The sequence below is a fragment of the Eucyclogobius newberryi genome, unplaced genomic scaffold (assembly GCF_026437365.1).
Source record: "Eucyclogobius newberryi isolate DKJ021-1_F unplaced genomic scaffold, fEucNew1.0.hap1 SCAF_7, whole genome shotgun sequence".
NCBI lineage: Eukaryota > Metazoa > Chordata > Actinopteri > Gobiiformes > Gobiidae > Eucyclogobius > Eucyclogobius newberryi.
This window is the reverse complement of record NW_027316389.1, coordinates 12,434,859-12,457,221: the sequence shown is the minus strand read 5'-3', so window position 1 is coordinate 12,457,221 and position 22,363 is coordinate 12,434,859. Positions and strand designations below refer to the sequence as shown.

Sequence of the window (22,363 nt, the reverse complement as noted above, 5' to 3'; positions counted from 1 at the left end):
GTGGAGTACAGAGGACTGGCGCAGGACTTTGTGGACTGGTGTCAGCGGAACCACCTCCTCATCAACGCGGGGAAGACCAAGGAGATGGTGGTGGATTTCCGCAGACGCCACCCCACTGCCCCCTCACCAGTGAACATCCAGGGACGGGACATTGAGAGAGTGGACTCATACAAGTACCTGGGTGTTCATCTGAACCACAAACTGGACTGGACTCATAACACAGACGCACTGTACAGGAAGAGCCAGAGTCGGCTCTACCTCCTGAGGGGACTCAGGTCTTTTGGAGTGACAGGGCCACTCATGAAGACCTTCTACGACTCTGTGGTGGCATCGGCCCTCCTGTACGGTGTGGCCTGCTGGAGCAGCAGCATCACAGAGAGGGAGAGGAAGAGGCTGGACAGAGTCATCAAGAAGTCCAGCTCCGTCCTGGGCTGTGCTCTGGACTCGGTGCAGGAGGTGGGGGACAGGAGGGTCCTGGCTAGATTCACATCTATGCTGGACCATGAGTGTCACCCCCTGCAGGACACTCTCTCCGCTCTGGAGAGCAGCTTCAGTGAGAGACTGATCCACCCTCGATGTGCGAAGGAAAGGTTCCGTAGGTCTTTCCTTCCTGCTGCTGTCAGACTTTATAACAAAAACTGTTAGTACTGAACACTCGCAATACTGACCTAACCTAATACTGATGTGCAATTCTGTCATATGTGCAATTGCTGTTGGAATTCATGTGCAATTCATGTAAAATTCATGTGCAATCTATGTGCTGTCGGGACACATATTCATGTGCAATTACTGTCGTGATCACATGCAATGGTATTTATGTATTTATTTATTTATTTGTCTATGGGAGTTTTTTATTTATTTTTAGGAGATCTTCTACTGAAAGTGTTTTTCAGACTTCCTATAAGTGATCTGTTCTTCTGTATCTACCTCTGTATCTACCTGCGTTGCACCAATAAAATTTCCCCATGTGGGACAATAAAGGAATATCTTATCTTATCTTATCTTATCTTATTATTGATGCATTTGCTTTTCTAGAATATGAATATTAACATAATATATTTTATAAGGCTGCCCCAAATAAATTGTATGTTTGCTGTAACCCGACCCAACATTTTTCAAGTGGGTCAGTCGGTAGATAAATTCTTATTTTTTTTCCTTTGAAGGCAAAAAAAAAAGATCCAAATCGTCTGCGTTTTTTGACTCGGAGTGACCGCCAGGGGTCAGGCTTCAACAGTCAATGACAGAAAACGTCTCGATCAACTCGATCAGGAGACTAAATCTCCCGATTTTGAGATATTTCAATCGACCTTTTGCACACCGTTATCCTTTATTTTGGTAGGAAAGGCGAGCAGTGGGAACATGTGGGGGACAAGGGCGCCGCCATGTTTGTTGTGATTACGCTGCTGGGTGTGTGTTTATGTCCCAGAATGCAAAGCGGAGGTCAAATTTAATATGAAGCGACACCATGATGCAGAACGACGTGAGCGGTGGAAAGAACAATGGACAGACAGAGGCTAACCACATACTTCTATATTGAATATGGAGGACTGAAAATGTTAACGTTTATGTGTCGTGCAAAGCGTTTTTTGAATTTGGCGTCATTATGGAAAAATACTGATATTTTTTTCAGTCGGCTAGTTTTTTACTGGGTCGGTCGGGCTACGGCAAACAGATATATTATTTAGCTCAGCCTAAATGGAGGAAATTTTTGACATTTTAGGTTTTATTGAAAAATTGGCCAACATTTTCCTTCTGTGGAGGGACAAATGCATTTATTTGTGCTTGTGTTCTCTTACTTTGGAAAAGCAGCTAAATATGAGAAGGACAGGTGATTCTTGATACACAACCCTGTCCTTCACCAAATGGATATCGTCCTCAGATTCTCATGTCTGTGGGACCAAAGTGCTATAACCGCTGAGTGTCACACATTTACCATTTCGTACTGTGCAGTGTCAAAGTTGCAAAAACTCTTTAGGATGTGACCATCATTAAATTATTAATTATCTTGAACACCTTTTTTAAACTGTGGGAGCCGGTTGAGATTTATAGTTATAAATTGGAGACAGACTTGCTGTTCTGTGGTTAATTTAAAGCCCTGTCAATTCACTCAGGTTTGAGACGGAATCCCCCTAGTTGTTGATTGTTTGTTCCGTGTGGGTCTTTAGGTGTAATGTATGATTTTAGAGTGATGAATTTGAACTTATCACAACTGTAATTGTATTGACCTTATTCCGGAAGCCCGTCTGGGTGCCGCCATTATGGATCTACTGCAGGGGTGTCAAACTCGTTTTGGGCCGCGGGACGAATTTCGACTTTCCGGCTGGGTCACAGGCCGAATAAAATGTAAAAAATAAAACACAATAAAAGATAGGAAATAAATACCTTTTTTACAGCCTAGTAATAGTTATGGACACTGTTGCACAAATCTGCAGCAGGTGAAAGACTGAGTCCATATTCATGCAGCAGCAGCAGGAACAGGAACATGGACTTTTGATGTGATTTCTGATGTAAAATGTTCATATCACGAAATGTTTTTGCTCAAATTCAATATGAGCTCGCTATTTTCATAGTTTTAATCTTAGTGACAAATTATTCATGTGGACACAGTCATGTTCATACCTTAATACACTCTGACCTGTGTTTTTACCTGTGGCTCCTGATCTGTCCAGGTTTGTACAGGTTTGTATGTTTTCCTCACAGAGCATCATCACAGAAGTTAGTTTTCTTGTTGTTAGCTCGACATTAGCTCCACTTTTAGCGCAGCTCCACAAAACCGTCTCCTTTCTTTCTTCAGCGTGTTTTCCACAACCACACGTCTCTTTCCCCACTCAGACCTCTGCTCAAGTCTGTAAAGTGCGTGACGCTCGTCGGCATTTGCACCGGCAGCACCATGGATACACACAGCACCGCAGAGCAGCGCGGGGGAGGAGCGGCCGCTGCGCTGCAAAGGATTGTGGGACGTGTAGTTCTAGTGATAAAAACGCTATACAGTACATCTATCGGAAATTATTAGATATAAATTAGAAATGTTCGGCGGGCCAGATTAAAACGTCTGGGGGGCTAGATTTGTCACCAGTTTGACACTCTATTGTATTAGTTAACATAGTTCTACAGACTAAAAAGCCCTTTTCGGGCCGCCCAGGGAATCTGTGCATTGTTGACTTGTTGGTCATATAAACATTGGATATTTTATACAACTCAATCTAGGTTATAGCACATTTTAGCTGCAAGACTTTTCCCTCATTCTCCATTTAAACCAACGGGGTTCCCGCTGCACCAGAAGTGTGATTACAACAAAACTGCCGATCACGTGGGAAAATTGGGCAATAGGGTGACTTTTAACATTTGTCTAGAAACTACAGATTAAAAATAACCTTCTGGCTAACACTGGCATGGTTGCATGTAATGTTGGTTAATGAAATTATAATAATTATTTTTTTTTTTTTAAACACCGGTGAAAGAACAGCTGTCAGAGTCACGTGACCAGCACAATCATGTATCGGAGCAGTGCACATTTGGTAAATATGTATTTTTGGGGCGAAGTGTCCATCGTTTCACCTTGCTGTCTCGTGAAAAACCAGCCCTGCAACATTCCCAAAGACAACTATTCTGGGAAAACCTGGCACTCATTTATATTTGGCAACAATATATGTTATTTTGTGTGATTATACTGCCTTATTTCAATAAAAGATAAAAAGTCTATTCACTCTTACTTCATCTAAGTTACTTACAGTTGGAACACACAACAGTATTTTTGACTTGAACATTTTTTAAACATGAGAGAAAAAGTGCAGACCACAGACTTACATTGGATTTTAAATCTCATGATCCTGCGAGCACCAACACTACAGAGCTAAAGGTTGCTCGCTGTTTCATAATCCAGAGTAAATCAGTCACTTTGATATGATAAAATGTTTAAAACAATAAGAGCATTGCACCTCTAATGTATATGCAACTCAAAACTGTGCGGAAATTTTATAGTAATACGTGAATCAGCAAAATATTTTGCACAAAAAGTATAGGAGCTTCACCGATCCACGCAGCCTAAACAGACATAACCTTTTACATACAATGCTAAAACTAGATTCACCGTTATGTATTGTGGACTGAGTGTCATTTTCAGAGTCAAATGCTATTAGATAAAAGGACACGGCTCAGAACAAAGCAGTTTACGAGTGTTGAGCAATCATTATCTTTTTGCCCACTTTTGTCTCGGTGTGTCCGTTACTCCGTTTGCATCTGATGCTCTGATTTATAGGCTGTTGCTGCAGTGATGTTTGATGGTTATGATATGTCACCACAAACACAAAGAGCGCAGCAGCTAAAAAAATCTGAAGTCAAGTTATATGTCAGGTAGAAGCAAATCGGGGCATAAATCAGGCAAAATATCCTGTAGTCGGGTGTTACGGCTTTAGTTCAGCTGTAAATCATCAGAATTTCAAACTTTTTCTAATTGCAAAAGTGTGCCTGTTTGGTATAGCGTTTACAAGCGAGTCTGTTCTGACAAAGATTTAGATCTGAACTTGATGTATACTGTCGGAGTAGCCTGAGGAAGACTAGAATTAAGATACCGGCAAAGCTTCTTGGGCTTATGGGGCACTTTCCCAACAATAACCCACTAAGCATATGTAAGGGCATCAGGGACATCATGGATTACTCGAGGAAGGAACAGAATACTTCTCCATCACACTGTCAACACAAACCAAAACAAGTAGAGATCATGAGTATTTCTTTTGAAGTATGGACTCACCAGTGTTGCGATTTTAGACCTTAGTGAGAGCTTTGACATGCCTAGGTATACAACATAAAATAAATACAAAATTACCCATTATTAAGCTTAATTTACAATACTATAGATACAGTTATGGTGTGTTGCTAAAGGACATCGGAGTTTGGACGTCGCCCTGATCTTTTGTGCTCCTTCTGCGCATATGGATTCTCATTATTTTGGGTCCCTCTTCACACACATACTGTATACAAAGATGAATTGATCACTGAAAATGTGTATGGTGAATGGCTGACGAAGTAATATTCTGCAGGTCATTTTGACAATATGAATCAATATGATCCAGGCAACTGTGATTTCAAAAATATATACTTTTATTAGAGAAATGGATTATATATAGGGCACTTTGATTTTGTTTTCTAAGCATAATTTGCCTGGATGCCAACTTCCAGGCTGCAGATTTAGCGTGCACAGAAGGCCAAAGACTGTAAGTGAGTCTTTTGGCACCGTTTGCAGTTGGCATACATAAGCTGGCACATTAGGAGAAATCTACCACAAAATGGATCATATCTTAGATTAATTGTAAAACTGACATGTAGTTATGGAACTGCACAGTTTCATTTATTTATCATTTCACATAGAGGCTAATGCATTTGTGAAAAAGCAGAGTAACATTTTAATAAAATACAATACAGAAATATGAATTTAAAAGTCAAATTTCCATAGAAATGGTTATATTTACCAGTATTGATCATTACTGTCCAACATCGCCGTTCTAAGCATCATTAGCAGATTTTACTGCATCACACTTGTTACATAAATGTCATAAAAATAAAAAAAACTCTAAAAAGTATATGGAAAATATCAAGCATTTAGATTAAATGAATAGCGTTTCCTCTACCATTATACTGGCAGGGCCCTCCACCCTGTCAATCAAATCGTGCAGCGCTACTCAGCTATTTTCAAAATGAGTGTCTTCAAAATACTACATTAATTGAAATGCCGTATCCAGTCCGCCATGTCCGTGACCCATAGTTTTGTGCTATAGTCTACTACACCCGCTGCTCAGTTCCTTTAGTGAAACACAACAGGAACAGGCGCAGAAACCTCAATCCATGCCCATCAATATCACAGTTTCCTTGTGAACAGTTTCACATTTCTTCTTCTTTCTTCTTCAACTCCTCTCGGGGAGTGGTATCGTTTCAGACACTGCCGAAGCTGAACTGGAGATCTGGATGCTACTGCCTGGAGGAACGCTCTCTACTCTAGATGAACGGCTCCTCACCTGCCTGGATGAACTGCTTTACTAGATTAACCACCCTCTCTCCTCCTGAGTGGTTCTGGTTCCACAGTCTGTAAATGGCAGAGTTTGTCCAGGGCAATCTGCAGCCTGTCCCTCTGTGTAAGAAGGATCTCTTTTTCACTGTGGTTTTCCCTGAGGTTTCTACTTTTTCCCAAAGGGTTTTGTAGTTTTTCCTTGCCGAGAAGGAGGGTTTAGGTTTATAGAGGAAGCCTTGCATCCCTTAAAAACCTTTGTACATGCTATGCCACGTGGGATAGCAAATGTCAATACTTGAACATTTTGGCTGAAGTAAGTATTGCTAAACTTTATTATAAATACTGAGATTTTGCAGAGGTTTACAGCAGTCAGCAATTCTTCTGTACATTTGTTTCCCGTCAACAAACAGCCAGGTAATTTCTGTTAACAGCAATATCTGTTAATGTGGAGAAAGATTTTTATAAAACAACTAAATCTAAAATGCAGAAGTTATTTAATATTGTTTTCTATTATGTTTCATGATAGCAAACAAAAAAATATAGGTATACTGAGGTGTAACTGCTGTCTTCTGCCTGCTTGACCTCTTAATGTAACAACTGATTCACCCTCACTGTGTGAAGGAGACGTTTCGTAGGTCTTTCCTTCCTGCTGCTGTCAGACTTTATAACAAACACTGTTAGTCCTAAACACTCGCAATACTGACCTAACCATGTGCAATTCCGTCATATGTGCAATTACTGTTGTGATTCATGTGCAATTACTGTGAAATTCATGTGCAATCTATGTGCTGTCGTGACACATATTCATGTGCAATTACTGTCGGGATCACATGCAATGGTATTTATGTATTTATTTATTTGTCTATGGGAGTTTTTGTTTATAGGAGATCTTCTACTGAAAGTGTTTTTCAGACTTCCTATAAGTGATCTGTTCTTCTGTATCTACCTCTGTATCTACCTGCGTTGCACCAATGAAATTTCCCCATGTGGGACAATAAAGGAATATCTTATCTTATCTTATCTTAAACTCAGACAAAAACATACTTATACAAAATTACCCTTAGGGATCATCTCAAAATGGGTTGAAGCTGAAAAGACGTAATTTTTTTCGTCTCTCTCTGGACCCCCTCCCCCCCTCAAAAGACGAAAGACTGGCTTCAAATAAAATGTTAACGCGTTGATAAAACGATAGTAGCTTGATAGACCCTGCTCACCTCTAGTGAACATCTCTGAACACCCTTTGGTATGTTTATCAGTAGAAGTTATGAATTCTCCAAATAATGTCACCTGTTGCGCATGTTTGTTTAATCAATCCACATGGTCCACGGCGCGCTGTAGCCAGCTCGGGGAGCGGGGTGGGTGCTCCCTCACACGGGCCACTGCGCGCCGTGCTCCCCCGTATGCACTCCCCGTGCTCCGCGCCGCACCCGCTGCCTATTGTTGGCCTAATGCTCGTTGCTGAGAGTTTTTTAGCATTTCAAAACAATGACTGCCATAACGATGTATTGAAGCTTCAAAGCAACAAAAAGACGAAATGTAGGTTCAACCCCCCCCCCCCAAGACGAAAAATATTATGTCTTTTCAGCTTCAACCCATTTTGAGATGATCCCTTAGGCTAACATAGCAATCGATGAAGAATAGAGAACAAAAAAATTACATCCAGCACGTTCTATCTGGCCTGGGTCTGAGGCCTATAAACCATTCTGCATACACCTTCAGCTGTCACTCAAAGCTCAATTTGCAAAACATGGCCCCATTTTGAAGGGTTCTCTCTATCCTCAGATGCAGCATATAACTTATTTTTCTCCCACTCCATTTCGGTGGAATCTGGGTTTAATGAAGTCAGAGTTGTGGAGAACTTGGTGTTATAGTTGATGAAACAAAACAAATCCAAAATGAGTAACTTAAGTCATTGAACTTACTCTGTCGAATCAATTTGAAACTGCAGCAGCAAAGATTAATAAGATTCAATCTAGAGCAGGCCAAACTTTTCAATTAAATAGATGTAATAAATTAAAGTTGTTAGCCTTTAAAAATTAGGTTTGTTTTAATTTAAATTTCATATTGTTTTAGTTTATGGTGAACAAATTTCACTATAAGGCCCTGTTTTCAATTTAAAAAATAGATTCAATACATCATTTTTTAATTTTGAAACTATCTCCCGACCCCCACTTTGGGAACCACTGGTCTAGAGGGTGTGGCTCTATATTACCTTGCAGGGCCACAATTTAGCATTTAACATTTATGATTTCATTATCATTCATCATCATTCACAAAATTAGTGAGATGTTTTTTTATATTTTACTTTTTTAGCATTTCACTTGCTTGTCATGCGTCTTAAGAAGGGATTTTACTTATTAGAACAAAAATACATATATAATAAATATATGATGCATCTTGAGCCATTTTGCAAACACTTAATTGGTCTGAGATGGTTTCTCAGAAGCAGAGCCTGCTATAGCAGCACACTGCTGAGAAGCGGGGCCAAGAAGGGAAGCAAAAGGCACAGCTTGCAGTTTTATTTATTTAGGACTGGAGGCGTGGGTTGAATGATGGGTCAATTGCTGAGACCAAATTACCCTACAGGGACAATAGATTATAGACAGTACGTAGATCGGGTGTTTTCAAACGTAGGAACTTAAAACAACATAAGAATCCAATTCCAATATACTAGTATTAGATATATCCTCTATCAGTGAAGGTGTTGACCCTGTAGGCTTTACTGCTAGTTTTATCTTGAAACTGTATACTGCTGTGATGCTGTGCTACAAAGATAACACAGTTGTTGTGATTCCACTGTTTGGATTAGAGGCTTTGGGAGTAAAATAGAAAGAAGGTAAGTCTTGACCTCACATTAGCCGCTTCAATGTCCAAAGGAAACTGAATTTAGTTGCTTTGAAGTATTAATATTACATTGTGATAAGTAGACTGTTTGGCCACAGGCATTGTCCCATGAAATTTAAAGAGAAGTAAAAGAGTCTGTTTGGTTCATTTTTAGCTCCTTGGTTCATCCTGCAGTTATTTTCTTAGTGTTAGGGTTTCCATAGTTCGTTCATTTACAATTAATTATTAATTTTAATTAAATATTAATAATTAGAAAATAATAATAATTTCAAACATCCATTTGCTTTGTCTTCAAACTATGGTAAGAAATTAACACACATTTCCAAATTTCAGATAGAAGAGTGCAGTCTTGCTCACCTCCTCTGTACAGTAGTGAGAGGTAAATATTGTATGTGCTCTATCAGTCAGGGTAAACCAACACTATACCTGCAGCCCCACACTTTTCTGGTGTCATAAATCGCCATTATACCATAACCTGACACCGGCGGGCTTAAGAGCCTTAAAGAGCAGTAAGACAAATGAGGTGATTAGCTCTTTCTCAGAGATAGGCCTGCTTTGATGTGACGTCTCCCCACATGCAGTGTACGTTTTACTGCAGTTTGCACACCTACGACTTATCTTTGGATCACCCAGACCTGCTGTCATCGGAAAGAATTACAAACAAGCGGTAAGACCAAAAAATACAGTATTTTCCACACTATAAGGTGCACTTTCATTTTCTCAAAAAACGACAGTGCGCCTTATAATCCAGTGCACTTTATATATGGATTAATTCTTGTTGTGCTTACTGACCTTGTTGGGATTTTGTGCGGTACACGTTTTGTTTCGCTTAATGCTCCTTATAGTCCGTTGCGCCTTATGTATGAAAAATAATTTAAAAAAATAGACCATTCATTGAAAATACGGCATACTTTTTTTTTTTTTACTGTGTTTTCTCCACATTTATGCCATGTTCATGTATAGAAGACAATGTAATAGTCCTACACAAGGCAGTGTGACATTTCAAACATTCTACTCGCTGGTTCATGGGCATCCTGCAATACATGCAATCAATACTGCAATCAATATTTGTTATACTAACAAAACAACCCTACTTCTTTAACTATATTGCATGATGCTACTTCTAGGACTATTTATATTGTTACAACAGCTAGTAATGGAAAGGCACCATTGCCAAGTCAAAACAAAATAAAATATGTTTTGGATTGAGAAAATTGCTGAAAATAGTGCATATGAACAGGAAGCTGAAAACCATAAATACTTCAGCTCTGAGTAGTTATGGGATGGTTCCATAAATAGTTCCAACAGTTAGAATATTTCAATTATTGTTTTTGGAAAAACTGGAATGGATTTTTGCATTTGCAGCCTCAACCTTACACAGTGCCAGTCAGTAGTAACGGCGTAACTAATTCTACAAATTATACCTATTATGTACAAGGAAAACAGGCATGGATTCTGTTTTGGCATAAAGTATCCATTTATTTCAGCCTGCCTGAGGAGCAGAGTAAATATGAAAAAAATGAGCAGTTTAGCCATGCATTAGTGGAGATTGGGCGAACAGGCCCAGGGGTTTGTTTTCAATAGTCAACTATTAATAAAAGCAACCTGACATGACTTGGAAAGCAGCGCCCTTCACCAATGTTTAATGCAAAATTCAATGGGCTTATGTCATGTCTATTGAGGTTGTCACTGTTATGTCCTCTATAATGAATGGTAACATGAGACCATCAACAAAACTGTTCTTTTGACTAAACTAAAGGAACTGGGTCAATTCCAAATCATCTAAAGGTCTTCTGGGGAGTTTGCCCTACCAGTTCACATGTGCTTTGTGGATCTGGAGAAGGCTTTCGACCGTGTCTCTCGGGGTGTCCTTTGGGGACTGGAGTACGGGGTCCGGGGCCCTTTGCTCAGGGCTGTCCGGTCCCTGTATGACCGGAGCAGAAGCTGTGTTCGCATTGCCGGCAGTAAGTCAGACCTGTTCCCAGTGCATGTTGGGGTTGAGTGATTTACATGACCGTATAAATATAGCCTAATTCTAGATAGATGCACATTAATATCGATAGAGAAGAGCAGAAATATATTATTCATATTTAATTTCCTGAGCTTCAACAAAAAAAATAATTATACTGTCAAGATATTGCAAGCTTGTTGAAGCAACTTGCATGGGAGTTAGGTTGTTATTCTGGATGCCCTTCCTGAGACTGATAGCACTGGCTATTCGGTGAATGTGCAAAACTGTACCACTGTCCTGGCTTGCAATATTAAAATCACCCCATTTTTGAAAATACAAAGGAAACTGTAGTCCAGCACTTTCCCATGTGACACAAAACATAAATAGTATTAATATATGAAAGGCATTTCAAAATGGAAAAACAAGAGACAGACAATACCGAAAAACAACAATAGTTTATTTGAACCATATTTGTGTATGAACTACAAACTCTGGTCGCTATAATCGGTCTCCATATCTTTTAAAGGTCATGAAAGAATGTTTACATGAAAATCAATTGTATTCTTTTACAGTGTGTTTTTCACTTGTTCAAGATTGTTGGCACATGTAAAATGAAACTTCCCCAAAAAGTTTTTTTTTAAAATTATTATTATTATTTTTTTTTATATATATTTATTTATTTTTATAGAAATCTATCACTAGAACAGCATTCCCTCTTGGAAAGAAAAGAATGTGTGGGAAAAAAGAAATAGATAAAAATATTTAGATATCTTACATACAGCAGACAGCTTGACTAAAATGCAACAAATTTACCATTGACATTTTCAGACAATTTACCTCCAAAGAAAAGGCAGAAAGGGAGAAATGGCTGAGACTTTCTGATGTTTCAGAAGAATGACAAGCTTCCAACCACCAGAAACCAAACACACAACTCTGGCCTGGTTCCCTCTAAGGTTTACAAATGTGCCAAACTCCACAAAGGTACAACACTGACAAAAAAAAAATAATAAAATCAAATAAAAATAATAATTTATATCTAAAATAAACTTAAAACATATTTTTGTTAGTAGTAAAATGCACACCTTTCAGAGCAAACCACCTGAAATGAAATTGGTGATTTATGTGGAAATGCCAAGGAATTTGCCTGGTTTTTAGACGAGGGGAAAACATGGTCAAGATTATTCTTTATTTTGTACCATTGCAAAAAGATGCTTGATTTTTATTTTTTTTTAAATGGTCTGGAAATATATTTAATAATAGTCTGATACATTAACCAATTAAATTGATGTCAAAAGATTCAAAAAATGTTGTAGTTTATGGTGTTATCTGACCCAATTTCCCTAAAACGCACCCAAAAAATTTATAGTATCATCTCGCGCCACCAAAATAAGATTTTTTAAAATGTATGGTACATAGGTAATATGTAGGGTACTTCATACACCTCTACTTTGCAGTGTTCAATGTTAAATAACATATAAGCTTGCAGATGCTGTGTGAGCGGTTAGCTTGGGTAGGGATTGTCCAAAAATAATCCTTTATATCATATAAGTCTATTGCACAAGCTTACTTGTCTTAATGTCAGATTGTATAATTTAAGTGTCAATAAGAATAACTCGATTGATGTATAAGTTACATTTAGTCTCATTTATAACATATTTCTCCTTTGACTTTTTTTGCTCTCTATTTCGGCAAACAAGGTCCACTGCTGTGGGGAAAAGCATAAAAGTGAACACATACTGCTCCTTTAATTCTTAAAAAAACACCCATATTGTAAAAAAGCCTAACCTGTGTATTTACAGGGCCTTGGCACCATTTGGGCACAGCGGGGGATTTAAACCACTTTGCAGAATATGTGTCGCCTGCAGAGCCGTGTCCAGCCTATGGGCACAACAATTAAAATGTAAATGTTGTTGCTAAGAGAATCGGGGAGAAGGCAGGTGCAACTCAAACATCTGGTCCGTGCCCGATTCCTCATCGCTCACCCCTAAAAAAAAAAATTTAAAAAATAGCCTTCTGCGGCCATAAGCTGTAGTGAGCTCCAGGCCAAATGCGGTGGTTGGCAGGGCAGGCAGTGTGAATGTTGAGGCTGCCAGGCGTTTGGTCGAGTGGAAAAGTGGCACAGAGATGACAGGCAGCTCAGACGACTGTATAAAAGGTTTAAGGTCTTTCTTCAGCTCAGGAGTTTGCTCTACGAGAGATGAGGCAACGGGCTACCCAGCGTGAAAAAGGTGGTTTCAAAGCAATTACCTTCAGATGCAATGGTACAAAGTAAGAGGAGGTAAAGGTGAATCCATTAGCAGATGGTATTACATTGGACATATCAGAGCCGGTGAAAGTCCACTGGCTCCAATGTGTTTGAAATATTCTTTAGTTAAAAAAAAAATAATAATAATAATATATATATATATATATATATATATATATATATATATATATATATATGCATTTCTTGACTACTCATAATACCTCAGTTTCCTCAGTTGATTATAAACTTTATTCCATCAGTTTATTAATTTAATTTTATTCCTTTGAAGATAGGGCTATAATGCAACACTGTGTAACTTTTTACCTAAAATTTCGGTTTAATATGAAGCTTCATGAACATTTTGAACTTACATCACACAATAAAATGTCACAAATTGTTATGTTTGTTATGCTTGAACCTGTTGCCATAAAGTTAAGATAAACTTTACACTAGCTATATTTTCATTAAAAATGGTTCCATCTGTGGGATAAATGTGAAGTCATAATAGGAAAATGTGCAAGTTACACAGTGTTGCCTTGGAATGCACATAAACATCCATCCTAACATAAAGTAATCCAAGTGGACATCAGATGTTTTATATACATTGGAAAAACAAAGACAGAAGTAACTGCATCTCGTGGTTACTCAATATAATGTAATAAAACTAAAACACTATGTAACTTGCTAACTTTGATTGTACAAATGAAATAACAAAGAACATACGTAATATTACATTCAGGGCTATGACAACCGATCAGCTAATGCATACGTAGCAGCTATAATTAAACATTAAATGATGATCATATTCCATCACTCAACAGCCTTGCCACGCACTGTAAAATAAAGTGTTTCATTGATCTCAGTTGTACAGATGGTCACAAAAGATTTCGTCACTTAACCGACAGCTTGAGAAAAAACACTAATGTGCGCTATTCCTTTGATACATGAGGGGAAATTAGGTTACTATCTTCTCTGATCTGAAGTCTGTGGCTTATATTAAAAAAAAGACGAACGCTCAAGGATTCTTTTTTTTTCTTCAACAGATGTCTTGAAGAGTTTGAACGCATATTAGCAAACCAATCCCATCAGAATGAGCGAGAATGGGATGAAAACACATGGAATAAGTGCTGAAAAAATAAATGCAGAATACAGTTTTTCTTGATTTAATCACAACAGTTTTTCCTTAAATAAATAATTTCTGTTTTTGTAAAGACACTTTGAAACAGTAGACATACCCTAGTTCCCAAAGTCATTGAATAAACATCACCAACTACTGCTTTCCAAAAACGGAGTATCTTCTTCAGAGTCCTACTGACTGATCTTTTTGCATGTTCTTGGTGTAATTCCCATCAGTCATTAGTGATAAAGTCTTCAGAGAGAGAGAGAGAGAGAAAAAAAAAACGAGTTTCAGATCTGGGTCTCTTGAACATTGTCTTTTGAACTGGCTCGGATTAGCAAAGGTTCGTGCGCGGAACTATGTATAGAATTGATGGTGGCGTGGTTGTAAGCAGTCTTGTACGCGTTGTAATGGTTTAGATGCTCATGTTCCAGAGGTGGCAAAGTCAGGTGACCCTCCATACCGGGACCTCCTGTTACGCAGTCCTCATCCACGTTTATTATCTCAATGGTGCGCGTCGGAGCGTGGTGATTCTGGTGGTGGTGCTGCTTCCTCATTTTGTAGAAGATGATTAGCATGACCGCTGCCATTAGCGTAATCGCCACAAAACACCCAATGATGATCTTGGTTGTCTTCATGACCTCATCCAGTCCGTTCAGGGCACCATCAATATCCGTGACAGGGATAGTGTAGGTTCTCTCAGTAGTGCGTGTTGACATGGGCGTCCGAACTGTAGTGGTGGTGGTAGAGGTTGGGGACACAGTTTCCCACATGCCGGCGGATGCTGTAGGGCCAACTCTTTGATGCACAGTTGTAGTGACCCCTTCCTGGTGTGGTGATTCGATGGTTTCCACCGTCACTGTGGTAAAATAGCTGAAGCTACTGTTCTCCGTCGAAGAAACGTTAAGGGTTGCAGATGCCGTAGTGTTGCCAGCTGAATTGCTCACCATACAAGTATAAGTTCCAGTGTCCTGCATGGTGACATTGGTAAAGTTCAGTGTTCCATCGTTTAGTACGGATATTCTGATTTTGTACGCTCCGTGCGTCATGATTGAACCATTTGGTGTAATCCAACTGACAGAGGTCAGTGAACTGGCTCTGCATTTCAGCTCTGCTGCACTGCCTTCGGTCACGTTCAGGTCTGCAGGAGGCTCCACAATAACAGGAGCATAACAGTGAAAGTAGTTCTGGTCCAACTCGCCGATGTAGCGTCCCTTGTGGTTTGTAGGTGAACTGCACCTTGCACAGCAGCTTGTGTTAGCCGGTACCATCTCCTTTAGCCACCAGCTTAGCCACAAAATGTCACAGTTACAATTCCAGGGGTTGTGGTGTAAGTGAACTCTCTCCAAGCGATGTAAAGGGGTGAACAGGTCATGAGGCAAAAGTGTAAGGTTATTGTGGGCCAGATTTAGCTCGACCAATGACTGTAAGTCATCAAAAGAGTTACGCTCAATGGTCTGAATCTGGGCATGCATCATCCAAAGTTTCTGCAAGTGTATGAGCCCTTTAAAAGAGCCAGGCCGGACGATCGACAGCTGGTTCCCGGACATCTCCAGTTCATCCAGCTTTACAAGGGGAATAAGATTAGGAATTTCCTTTAAATTGCACATTCCCAGATTTAGGTATCTCAGATTGCTTAGCCCTTCAAAGGCCCCCTCGGATATGTAGGAGAGTCGTTTGAGCTCTCCGAGGTCCAGGCGTCGTAGTGAGGGCACGCGGTTGAAAGCATAGGAGGGAATGCTCTCGATGGGGTTATTCCTCAGCCAAAGCTCCTTTAGCTTGGACAGATACTCGAATGCCCCGTTTGGGATTGTGGTGAGGCGGTTATCAAAGAGCTCCAGGGTGTTGAGATTGGCCAGTCCATTGAAAGCCCCAAGCTCAATTTTCCGTATGTGATTTTTGCTTAGCTGTAGGATCTCCAGGTGTCTGAGATGCTTGAAGCTGTCCACCTTTATGACCTGGATGAGATTTTCTTGCAGATTCAGGTAGCGTGTGTTGGTAGAAATGCCATCAGGTACTTCCCGCAGGCCTCGACGAGTGCAGATGACTTTGCTGAACTGATTGCTACAGGAGCAGACAGAGGGGCACGTCTGAGCGCGCACCAGCCCTGCCACCACCAGCAGCTGAAGGGCCAAGAGCAGCACGAACAAAGGGTCGGTCAAGGCCCGGTTCCACCTAGGACCTCGCATCGTCTGCTGCTGCTGAGAGGAGGTCATCTTGTTTAACATTCATAATTCGTTGACGGGTCTTCCACTTTTTGGAAAGAGGATGTGGGCACGCTGCAAGACAGAAAAGAAACAGAAAAAAAATATTAGATCACTGCAAAGTATCTTTTTTATAATGTAGTGTTTACTTCTTTTTATTAAACTAATTTAGTTTAAAGCAAATGCATGACCAGCAGAATTTTAGAATATATTTTGTACCGAATATATATTTTTAATATGCTTGTGGCACATGTGACATTGATTAAAACATTATCAACAAACGCTATTATTTCAAGAAAAATTTATTTGTAAAATGAAACAGTTGTTTTTACTGCAATACATTTTTTCTTTTTTTTGTGAAACAACTTTATTAATTTGTTTGTAAAATATACAATGTTTATGATCAGGCATAGTTTTAAACCCTCTCATGTGACCATAGGTTATTGTATTGTATGGTTTTCTCATGACTTCATGTTTGCACAGATGCATAAAACCTTCAGAGACTTTGGGAATACAATAGATCAGTGTACTTAATTTTACCTTTGTCAAGAATCTTTTTTTTTTTTTTCTTTTCCAGTGAGCAGATTGTCAAGTTTGTGCAGCACAAATTCTAGTCATTATTTTTGTGTTGTTGCAAAAGTAGTTTTTTTTTTCACACCTGTGGGCCAACACTAAACCGTTATCTCTAAGACCTTCCACTGTAGCGAAGCAGCTGCTTTAGTTTTCCGTACTCCATGTGCTAGCTACTAATAATCACACACTGGCACCCACGCATACAAACCACAACCTTGATGTAGTGCCGAACATCAATTCTTGTTTTCGGGCTACACTGTCCTCCTTGTGCTCTCCCATCTCAGTGGCATAAAACAAGATCACAATAAAACCGGCAACTTCTCTGCTATATCTCTGTAGGAGCGACAAGAAGGGAAGAAAAAGGAAAGCTTCTTTGGCTGCCGCACAGTGTGATTTATATTAGAGACTGAGGGGGACATAAATAATAAGCCAGCTCGCCGCCCACCACTCCGTCAATCGAACCGAGAGATCCAGAAATACCTGATTACAACTCCTGTTCCTCAAAGGCACGCATGTGAGGAGAATGTAAAACAAGTCTAAATGGAAGTGAGTTTTGGAACACGTATGGTGCCCCAGGAAACTGTTGGAATACAAACAACGTCAACTTTGATTAAGATTTACTGCGCACAGGAGAGCTGATGTTATGACTCCGCTCAACAATGATGGATAGGCCTTTAGTGGTTAATTCTGTCTGGAATATTTTCTACTTGTCTATGCAGTGTAGAGTTTAAACACAAGTATGGTTGCAATAGCGTTGTTGACAGGTGAGAAAATATACGTAAGCGTTTATGCGCTAAGTTTCTGTTGACAGCTATTCAAAACATAATATATCCTTATTTTTTCCTTTGTGAAACAGCTGGCTTGTGTCAACTGCTGTAAAATAGTGGATAAGCGTTAAGTCTCAAAGGTTAGAATAGACGTTTTAATTTACACATTTCATATCCCCCACCAATAAAAAATAAATAAATAAAGATGATTGTTACTTAGGTATGCTGCTATAAACCAGATAAACATTGTGTATACTATTCATCTTAAATTGCATTAGTAAATACAATTTCCACCCAAAAGAAGGGGTTGTGAACAAATAGAAATGAAATGTCACTGCTGCCACAATAGAAACTGTCAAATAAAAGTTAAATTAAGCAGTTTTTTAACTTAATACATTTAACCTGACTCGCTCCACTTAAATCCATTACAGTGCCTAGTTTAAAGGCAGCCATTTTGTCTGTGTGAAAGACGGGGATAGGTCTTCTGTGAATCCCAGCACTCACTCGGAGCCGGCAGAAACATTTATAGAATCTCTAATCTACCTGACCCGAATGTTAGTGGATGTGGGAGGGAAAGTGGAGCAGAGCGAGCAAAGCAATGTGAACATGAAAGAAAGTACAGTGAACTTAGCGTGGCCTCTGCTTCTGAAGCTACTGTCGGAACGTTCAGAGAAATGACTGATAAACACTCTTGTTTGCTGTGCCACCAAAAGAACACACATAGAAAAATAGAAGAAAACAAACTTGCACAACCTCCTAAAAGCAGGTGTTCTCTTGGGAAAGTCTTTGGTGAATTAATAATGCAATTTTGATCCAAAATAAACAGCTTTTGTATTTTCCATGCATGTTTACTTTAAATGTGAAAAGAATGTTGAAATTGTATCTGTTTATTTTTCTAAACACAATATTTGGCAGGATATTTCAGATGGACGCCCTTTGGTATTTCAACAAGAAGCAACAAGTAACATTGCTGAAGTGCCTTAGATTATACAAATGTTGATTTTATTTTGAGGTTATAATTATTGCCTGATCATAAAACATCCTAATCTTTTATGTATTTATTTTCAGTTTTTACTTTTAAATATGACAATGGTGAACTATCTGCAGTGCACAGACGAATGCTGTAGTCCTCCTAGAAAGACGATGTTAGAATGATAATAGTTGTGGATGAAGTGACTTGTTCAAGGGCATGGAGGGCGTGTATAAAGTGCCACATTTTCTACTTTATCCTCAAATGTTTTATGCTCCCTCTATGAAGAATATTTATATTTGTTTCTTGCGAAGGCAGACAACACACAGAAAGCAGCAGAAAAGCTCTATAGGAACTGTCCTTGTTGGTGGATTTTTTAAAATATTGTTTCATGTAATTTCTTTATCAAGCAAAACAGATACTGCAATTGCACTTTCACACTTTCTTATAGCCTACCATAATAAACCCATCCGTGTATTCTCTTGTAAAATATACAAAAAGTTACTCCAGCGACTTTCTATTCTGCAGTAAAACTATGATCTGCCACAACACGTTGTTAAGAATATGCATGCTATTACTGTAACTATGGATTAATTGCTTGATTACTGACTCCATTAATTCTTCAATTACAACATTTTAATTCTGAACGCCGGCAGCCTGAGGAGGAGAAACATTGTCTTTCCAATCAAAACCAGGGAACATGCCAGGCATCACATATAGCGCTAAATGTCAACACCAAATATGACATCATTAACGTGATAACACTAACCTATTTTTCCTCGTGCACAATAGTTAGACATACCCAAATGGCATTGCTTATTAAAAGAAGATTGTACAGCCCACAGTGTGATGCATCATTAGAGAGCCTAGGCGTTCTAGTTTCTGCAGATGTGCATATGAACACTGTCAGGGCTTCAGAACTTACACTACAGAAGCCCAAACATTAAATACAATCATTTTTTTAGTCTCGCCTGAATATTGTCAATTTGTAATGGTCCTAAGCAATAAGGTCCTAAGACATACTTCATTGTGTGACACTATTCACTGCTTATCTTGTTGACAACAGTGTAAAGTTTCAGATATCTAGAAAAAGGCATTTTGGTGCTGTTGACCTTTTTGTATCAAAAAGTATATTCGGAACAAGTTATTCAAATATGTGCCAACTGTGCCAAACTGATTTATACTACAATTTTAGCTCCTCTATGAGCAACCTCAGAGGCAACCGTTGTTGTGATTTTGGATACAAAGATACAAAATACATGTTGATGTTTTTTAGACTACAAATGCCTATTATAACTGCTAAAAACAATGTACGTGAAAATGTGTAAACATGAGAGTGACCATGAAATTCCCGATAGAGGTGAAAAAAATAAAAAATAATAATAATATATATTTTTAGTATAATAATACATATATCTAACGAAATGCGCATCCAAAAGGCTAGAACGATCAGAGAACACGGTGCGTGTTTACTGCTTTTACACATCTGAATAGTGAGCTCCCCATCTGGATTATTATGGACAGAATGAGTACAGCTACTGGTGCATCCGTCAGAACCGGAATAAGGGTAAGAAATGTTTTATGAAAAGTTAATTTTTATCACAAACTATTGGTAATTGATTATTAATTGCAAATCAATGACATATGTGTTTTGTTGAGTAAGTAATCTTTAAAATGATGATGTATAGCTTGCTGGTATGGACAAAGAAAATAAAATAGTATGTCTAAAGTCAGGTTTTCGCCCTTGCGTGGGCTGGCGGGTGTTAAGAACTTATAAATGAATTTGCTCTGAATTAAAATAGGAGGACAAAATAGTTATACATACATAATAGAGCATTGTGCAGGCTGGCGCGTTATAATGAGGATACAGCATGTTCCACTATTACTTCCAACCGCAGCTCACACCTATTATTGTGACATGAGTGTATTTCTATAGATAGCCTGCACTCCATTAACAAAAATGACAGTCCATTTAATATTTGTGAATTACTTCTCCTCAGATAAGGACACACTGTATCTGTTTAAACCGTTTGCTCTTAACAGATAAAACCCTTGAAGGCCAAGGTATGAAACATGAATCAGTAAGAAAAGCAAATCCGCAAATGCACAAAAATATGGTTCACTAAAAAAAAAACACTACTTTCTCAGAGACAAAGAACTCGGCTTAAGTCAATTTGCATAATGCACAAAGAGAATGGGATAGAATAAGAAGATAAGGGAATTAAATTAAGAAAAGGATGCATAAGATGCTCGTTTTTAAACCGCTTCCTCTATCTTGTCCAAAAATAATTAAGGTGTGACCCAGATTAGAGGGACAGCAGACTACAAAGAGAGATAAGTAATTAAATTTGGGAATTATGAAAGGAGGCAGAAACTTGCCGAGTTAAATGTGCAAACATGACAACTGCGAAAAAATAAATGTATAATATGATGCATAATATGTTGCTAGTTGGAGTTGCTAAATGGAAATTACATACAAAATAAATAGTTGGGTTAAATATTGTAATTTTTTATTTAATTACAAAACAAACATGTAAGTATAACACCAATATACCGAACATGTTTATGAAGAGATGTAATATTAATTTATTCATCGTTCATGTTTAAGTCATGTACAATCACAAAGTCGATTTATCAGAGATAAATCAGTATTTTATTGATTTACTTCAAGACGTCAAGTACAAACTAAATATTTAGCAAAGTTGCAAATTTTTGTTTTGATTTTTCTCGCTGTTCCATCACATTTTAGTTCTGTTTTGAGGAGAAAATGTAATTTCTCAGAATTGACTCTCTTGCTAAAAAATAAGAAAGCTGTGAAGTCATCTGCATAACCTCTATTCCGACCTGTCTCCGGTTCAGTTTTAAACAGTCTTAATTATATAATGCTGTGTTACGGACACAAAATTGCATAAACTCTCAAAAGAAAGAGTCACTGAAGTATTGGAAGTATAGTCATGTATGCACCCACTTTTATAAGCCTTTATTGACACCATAGTTATAAATAAAAGCCACAGTCGCCCCAATAGAACAGCCTGTCTCCAAAGGAACTGAAGTGCCACAATCCTCTGGACATCAAGACTTAGTAACAGTACATCGACTTGACCATCCTTCACTTTGTTTCCCATAAGCCTTGGGAGAATGTGCCATTAAAGCACTTGAAGATAATGGGCACAAACTTTGGCAGCGATAGAAACAAAACCTCCAAAACGAATTGTCAGAGTCAGCCCTCCCGCATCGTCATTATTAATGATGTAACACGCATCAGTCCTTGACTCCCAGAGCAAAGGGTCAAGTGCCTCTCCTGGCAATTTTTAAATGGACTCGGCCAATACATGTAATATTCACACCATACAAGTCTGCGTGTACGTTAATCCACTCGAGGATAATGCATTTTTAACAAGAACATGTGCACACTATATCAAAGTGAAATTATAGTTGATGGACTTTACAGCTAATACGTGGCAATAAAAGAAAGAACTGTATATTCAAATGTAAAGTTTTGGCATAACGCAGGTATGTACAACTTGTCCCACAGCATCAGTGCTAGCACATACCTTGATATTATTACATATTTAAACATACTTTAAAGCACTTCTAACTTTATTTGCAATGATGGTGTTTCGCATGGTGACCTAAACTCACTGTATGTTTGTATCTTAGAAATTGTGTGAATTAGAAAAAAAACATC

General features: G+C 38.6%; 1 protein-coding gene across 2 annotated transcripts in view; it reads right to left on the bottom strand.

Moving 5' to 3' along the window:
• Positions 1-13,235: 13,235 nt before the first annotated feature.
• Positions 13,236-22,363, bottom strand: part of LOC140349154 (leucine-rich repeat-containing protein 4C-like) — a 73,992-nt gene continuing 64,864 nt past the window's right edge. For both annotated transcript variants that reach the window (XM_072435386.1, XM_072435385.1), the window contains one exon: positions 13,236-16,440. In XM_072435386.1, the coding sequence (XP_072291487.1) occupies positions 14,452-16,389 (1,938 nt within the window). In that variant the 5' untranslated portion in view covers positions 16,390-16,440 and the 3' untranslated portion in view covers positions 13,236-14,451. The remainder of the gene's footprint in view (positions 16,441-22,363) is intronic.